The 6,689-nt window shown below is 41.2% G+C and overlaps 1 protein-coding gene across 7 annotated transcripts in view; it reads left to right on the top strand.

The window, feature by feature from the left end:
- The first annotated feature begins 1,211 nt into the window (after window positions 1-1,211).
- Window positions 1,212-6,689, top strand: part of LOC112256267 (transcription factor COE3) — a 99,611-nt gene continuing 94,133 nt past the window's right edge. For 2 of the 7 annotated variants that reach the window (XM_024429398.2, XM_024429399.2), the window contains exon 1: window positions 1,212-1,912. In XM_024429398.2, coding sequence (XP_024285166.1) covers window positions 1,779-1,912 — 134 coding nt within the window. In that variant the 5' untranslated portion in view covers window positions 1,212-1,778. The remainder of the gene's footprint in view (window positions 1,913-6,689) is intronic. The other 5 variants (XM_024429400.2, XM_024429394.2, XM_024429397.2 and 2 more) reach the window with 3 other exon arrangements.

The following is a 6,689-nucleotide window of genomic DNA, read 5'->3' as shown; positions in this document are numbered from 1 at the left end:
AAGAAAAACCAAAAACCCGCAGACCATCCATGGAATGAGTTTGACACCCCTGAGTTAGACCTACATACCGTGTTTTGTTGTGAGAAATTATGGATCAGGTTATTCCATCTAAAAGTAGCATCGTATGGTAATTTATCAAAAGATTTAGAGATCTTTTTAAGTATAATCGAATTAATCTAGTCTACTTGTAGAGAAAGACATGTAGGCCTCCTAAATTGGAGAGGCTAAAGTTGTGTAAATATTTAATTGTGGTTGCTTTTGGGAGATTCCTTATTACTGAAATTGGAGTTGTCGTGGTAGCCATAGGCTATTGCGTTCACGGATCTGTCAAATTACCTGAAACAATTACATTGTTAAGAGTTTTTATTATTAATAACTATGACACAGCACTATTATGATTAATATTATTATTATTGGGCTGTTGGGATCAATTGTATTACCATTGCTGGACGCAAAGGACTGCAAGTACACGGCGCTGTCAAATCTCATTGAACACGTTCACAAATACCGTTCAACAATGCCAAGAGAAGCATGATTGCGAAAAATGCCTGCACGCTACGGACCCCTCAAGAAAGACATATGGCAACAATTGTTCTGTTCCCCATCATAAGATATTAGCAAATGTTCAATCATCATGAAATATATTTTAGTGTGTGTATGATGAGGGAGTGTGTCTATGTGTGCGCATGTTTGTGTGTGTGTTCATGCGCGCACGTGGGTATGTCTTTCTAAAAACAAATGACTTCTAATGACCATGTTGTGGAAGTCTATTGCTCCTTACAAACATAATGGATTTTATACAATCCAATGCCACAACAAAATACAGTGGATATCCATCACAGACGTCCGTGCTCCTTAGTAATTCTGCACTCAAAGGACAGTATCAATGCTTTCAAATGAGAGGTCATCATTATGCCTTTATGAGCCAATTCAAAAAGTAGGCCAACATGCAAATCGACAGATTAATCTGGTAAAGCAATACGCATATTTGCGTCCACGCGCACAGCCCAGCAAAGCGTGCAATGTTGTACAGGTAAACACTGGGAAAGATTTTGCCGCGAATTCAAAAAATGACGTCATTGATGACTTCAGCCAATGAGAAGACAGAACTGCCATTGACGTTGAAATGATTTTTTCCATATAAGGACTAGTCTCCGCCCCTGTCAAATCCATGCTTGTCCCCCTCGAGAGCACTAGAGCCGCCGAACCCGAGAGAAGGTGCGCTCCGCTGGGACAGAGGAAGCATAAAGAGACGGGGAGGGAGGGAATGAGATTTCTTGCTACCCAATCCCCCTTTTCCCCTGGGAGAGCAAGCCTTCCATGGTCCGTCCCTCCCTCTTGTTTGGTAATCATTTCATTTTACTCCTTTTTGAAGCAGTCGCTTGTTTTATCCCACTTTTCATTTCACAATCCCGTGCGCGTATGTTCGCCTTCTTCTGATCAACTTCGGCATCTCCCCTCTCTTTACTCACAACGAAAAGGTATCCTAGATCCCGGCTGATTCTTCTCCTTCGAGATGCTTAACTGTTCTAGCGCTCACCCTCTCTCCACCCTCTTTTAACTTGAGACCGGTTAAGCTTGAGCGAACTGAACTGGGGTTGGAATTAAAAATAAAGCGGAAAAACCCAAAGGGATACGACGCTCGTCTTTGGATAAGGACCGCTATCGCTTTCCCCCTTGTTGCACTTTGGGGAAGATTCTTCCCTTTTCAGTTGCTCGTCGTTAATCCAGGTGGCCTTGTGAGTTGGTTAAGAGAGAGTTCCCAGAAGGTTACTTTCATGTTCTCCATCCAGGACAGCCTCCCGCGGGGAGCCTTGACCATGAAAGAGGAACCGCTGACGAGTGGCATGACACCGGTCCGCTCTTGGATGCAGAGCGCGGGGATATTGGACGCGAACACAGCAGCACAAAGGTAGGTTAAACATCAACTAGACGCACATATGATAATCGCTGGACAGGATGCTGACAGATCACTGCAGATTGCCCGACAGTATACACTCGTAGCCTATACGAGAACCGCTCACAGGAACGCTAAAGGTATAGGCTTACTGCGTTCCGCATAGAAAAACATCTGTAAAGACGTTAACGGTTGGCCTTTTAAGTAGGCTACTGTATCCTGCATTGATTTGCAAAATAACTCTAGACTTAGTGCCCCAATACTTGTAAACATGTAGCAATGTGTAAACAGCCTAGCATCACAAAGCGTGGTGAGTGGAAGGCATTGACAGCGATGCGCTTTCACATGATATGCCCGAATGAGCTCCAAGCAATTTGCTGTTATTGAAAACTCTTGACGCCGATAAGAAAATAACTCAACTTTACAATACGCACCTACCGTCTAATAGAACGTCATCATATCTCTCGCATGAGTGACCTAATGTAAACCAAACACCGTTCCACAGTAGTGCTGGCTAAACAATAAGATCACCTCGAAGAGTTTGCCTCTGTGCATACGTTGATTGGTTCAGGAAGCCCTTACATAGCCTAAATAAACCCCCAAATTATTTATACTAGACTTTGTGTTGAACAAGTGCCAGTCCACACTTACAGCCTAACACAACTCTCATATGTAGGCCTATGCCTATATGTGATCTAGGCGTAAAGTTGCATCCATTAAACTATGAGATTTGTGTTGGCCCATCCTATTGAATTCATATGAGCATCGTTGCTTTTCTATAATTTTAAACTATACCAAGACACATTCAATCGAATATTACTCATTTAGGCTATACGAAATAGTTGTGTATCCATCCAGCTATGGGCAACTCGATTTTATGGACATGCTTGCGCTATTGTAAATGATTGATGTGAAGATTGACAGCGTGTTAACAGTTCCACTATGCCACACAAGGAGAACATATCCTTTGTATTATTTAAGCCTACCTACAAGTGTAACTTTTAAGCTGTTTTGAAGTCATAATTTATTAGAAGGGCTTAATTAATAAAATGTCATATTTTCATAAATCAATTCGAATTGATAAAGTATTGATTAATGTTGATGTTTAGGTCTAAAACAAATAAAACACGGTTTGTATAATATAAATACATAATAGGGTAGGTGATCGTATTGAAAATATTGATGATGTGAGTGTATTGGCATAAATTGATTGGTTTCACTCAAATGTTTAAATACATGACTTCTGCTGACCTGAAAGAATCTAGACCAGTTTAAATGCCTATGCTTTCTTTAAAATCTGATAATAATTCTATATAGGCCTACCGACAAATTACTTTTTGTTTTTAATGTTTCTGCGTGAACATCTTTAACCATCCAAAGTTGTCATCACGGAAAATAGTCACGACAAAATCTCCCCTGTCTCTTGAATTAGGGTATCGCAGATTATTTGATATACTATTTATATTTAGTCTTACAATGTAAACAACTAAAACCGTTGCTCCTGGGTTTAGGTCAATATTTACGTCAGTTTGCGGCATCGACAATTTGTTATGGTGTACGGTGCACATGGCCGACAGTTTGACACATCCCGTTGTCTGAACTAAAGAAATAAACAGCCAAAAAGGTTAACAAGAGCAAGCCTACTGAAGCTCACCTTTACCATCGTGCATGTTCAATATGCTATTCGTTTTTCAGTGCATTTTGAGCATGCAAGATGAGACTATATCATATATGCTCAGAGTATAGGCCTATCGTGTAAGTGACCCTCAGCTCTTCAAGAGGCCGCGAGTGGTGGTGTCATGTTAGACAACAGCAGTACGTTATAATGAACTAGGATAGATACGTTTATTCTGTGTTAGTTGTCATTCTATCGCACACACAGACATCCACCCGGGAGTTCAAGTCCGATAAGCGGGTCAATTGACATGTCCGCTCACGGGTGAGCGCGTCGACGACATGTTTGTAGGCTATACTGGTTTTCTTACGGTGTCAATCCATTTTTAAGTCCACAAACTTACTTTAATGTGTTCACAGTTTTCCCTTCATCACAATGCAATGATATCTTTTGGGGAAAAATCGACCCGCAGCAGCACCTGCATAACTGTAAACGTCAGTTTTAATATTTGGTGTTCACTGAATGATGCTTCATTTAATGCGACGTTTAACTGACATGCAGTTGAATTTCGCATTAATTAAACCCATGTGTCACACATTTATCCTCTGTAACACAAAGAGAATTCATAGAACTGATATGCGTTGAGTGGTCGGCAGTATACAAGTTATTGATCAGTACTGGTTGACAGCTGCATTACTTTGCATTGGTAGCTACACTTCAATTTGGCTAAACAGATACAGGCTATACGGTGGGTGATATTATATATTGTTAAAGTGCATCACTTTACATTATGTGAAATATTGAACATGTAAAATGTACACTTATCTAGATTAAGATATTGCAAAAATAAGGCAAGTGGTTTTTATTAGTGACAGTACATTCGTTATTTATTATACTATTTGAATTGTTTCCAAAAAATCATTATCCGAGACAATTTGCTATATGATTTGAACACATTTTGTATTTTCTTTTTATAGCAGGTTGTCAGATAATTCTTCCTCCCAGTGCATTGAAAGATTATGCATAGCTCATCAGGCATGTCCTTTTCTGTGTGTTTGACTTGTGTGGAGTGCAATGCATTGTGTCTGTGTCATTTTGCAAGGTAGATTGTTGATTTAAATGTTTAATTCTCATGGATAAGTAGCTAATGTGTAGTCCAGCTGCAAAAATGACACTCCTATAGAGGAAATTCAGGTTTGACGCATTGAGAGATGAAATCTTACCAAAAATTGCATGTGAGTTACCCATACCCAACTTATACCATGCCACAAAAAGTTTGATTAAAAAAAAAAAGTACATTCCCCAAAACTCCATTGAGGGGCAATGCCCAAACAGTGAGTATCTATATGTCAAGTCACATTGCAGAAAAGAGTTGCATTTGTGCGTGTAGATGAAGTTTCTTATTATGGGGTAAGGGAAACGTACTCTGTAGAGCCTCTGGCCTTCTCTGGTTTCTGGAACCCTAGTGTACGGAACTGGAGACTTAGAGTTCGTTTTGTTCAGCACTAGAATGTGGTTGTGGATAGATCTGTTATGGATAGTAAAGTGTTTCATTAAGAAATGGTCATTGCTGATTTAAATGTGCAAAGCATTGGTCTGGATCGCTTTCAGAGACACTCCCCTAGCTTATGCCCACCATAACGGCCTTTCCCGATCTAACCCCAAAAACAGCCATTCCACTGAGGCAGGGAGAGGAGGGGTATGTGTGTGTGTGTGTGTGTGTGTGTGTGACTGAGTGGTCTGCACAACTAAGGAACAGATTTAACTTGACCCTCCCCAGTTGCCACTGTAAAATCGAGCAAAGTGAATTATGTTGCCCCTGTCTTTGTCTGCTAGGAGGAGGAGGGGCGACTTAATAAAGTGCAAGTTCCCAAGCTTAGCAGAAGACTGAGTGTTCCGCGTTCACTGGCGGCAACCGATGAGACTGATAGCCCAGGATTCTATATCCAGAGCCCAATCCGTCACTGCCTCAATCATCGCCAGTCACTGGACTCAAAATATGGAGACAATACTCCCTATTGGCCTCAGGCATATGGGACGGAGAAACCCATTTGTACAGACAGACATATTTGTGCGGTGTGGCACTCACTCATATTTCACATCACCACCATGTCGTCTTGGGAGAGATTTTTGTCCAAGGTTCATTTCACTGTAACCTATCATCATTCACAATCCCTGAGGTCAATGAATATGTCTGACCTCTTATTTCTTATTTGTTAGAGAGTAAAATAGATATCGTGAAAGGAGCACTTCTCCCCTATTCCCCCCTATTCAATTCAGCTACATTTGACTGAGCCTTGTGGAATAGTGTCAGATAGTTCAAACAAGGCCCTCACAGTGCATTCACCCTGTTGCAGCGTGTTCCTGTACATTCTATCTAACATGTTGCGCGGTGGCGACAATACGGCGACTCGCGTCAACATATAGAGTCGACCCTTCGTCTCACTGCTACATCTCAGCCACCAGTTCATTGGATCCCGCAACAGAAACAAGTGTTTCTCACCAGCTGCCCCTAAACGTGCAAACAATTAGTTGGCTTGAGCGAGGCCACCATCTTTACGACCCCCATTAGAAGTGTGCAGGTGACCAACTAATGGTTTCAGCTGTGGCCCACTCATTAAGTTTGCAGAGGTATGTGTGTTGCGAGGACCAGGGTGCTGCTTTGATTTTCAGTCTAGGGACAGGTGCGCCTCGGCTCAACCTGTAGTAAACACCGGACAGGGAGAAAGTCTAGTAAAAAAAATACTGTTGCAACCTGAGGAAATAGCTGACACCAAAACAGTGAAAAACTCAAGGTGAAGATATACTCTGCATTTTTTTGCCGAATTCACCAATTTTTATAGAGTATTTGGTGCGTGCTACAGTACATGCCAAATAAAGTAACTTATGGCTTAGGTCTTGATATACAGTACAAGTTGTCGTGCAATGATGGATAGAGCACTATTTTACCTTTAGTGTATGTTAAGTAAGTGTTTGCCCACATGTTTGGATTTGCATTTAAGTTTGAACTAAACACACCGTCTGTGTCCATCACGGCTGTTGCGTAACTTGTTCCACGTGTGTGCACTGTGCAATGCTTTTGTGAGAGAGGCAGCCGTTCTAGTTGAGGAAACTGTTGGTGTTTTGATTTTCATTCGTGAACCCTAATCGTCTGTGTCATTTTTTGATTTATTTACC

Source organism: Oncorhynchus tshawytscha, linkage group LG08 (genome assembly GCF_018296145.1).
Source record: "Oncorhynchus tshawytscha isolate Ot180627B linkage group LG08, Otsh_v2.0, whole genome shotgun sequence".
Lineage (NCBI taxonomy): Eukaryota > Metazoa > Chordata > Actinopteri > Salmoniformes > Salmonidae > Oncorhynchus > Oncorhynchus tshawytscha.
Note: the sequence above shows the minus strand (reverse complement) of the source record. Positions and strands in the feature narration are given on the sequence as shown.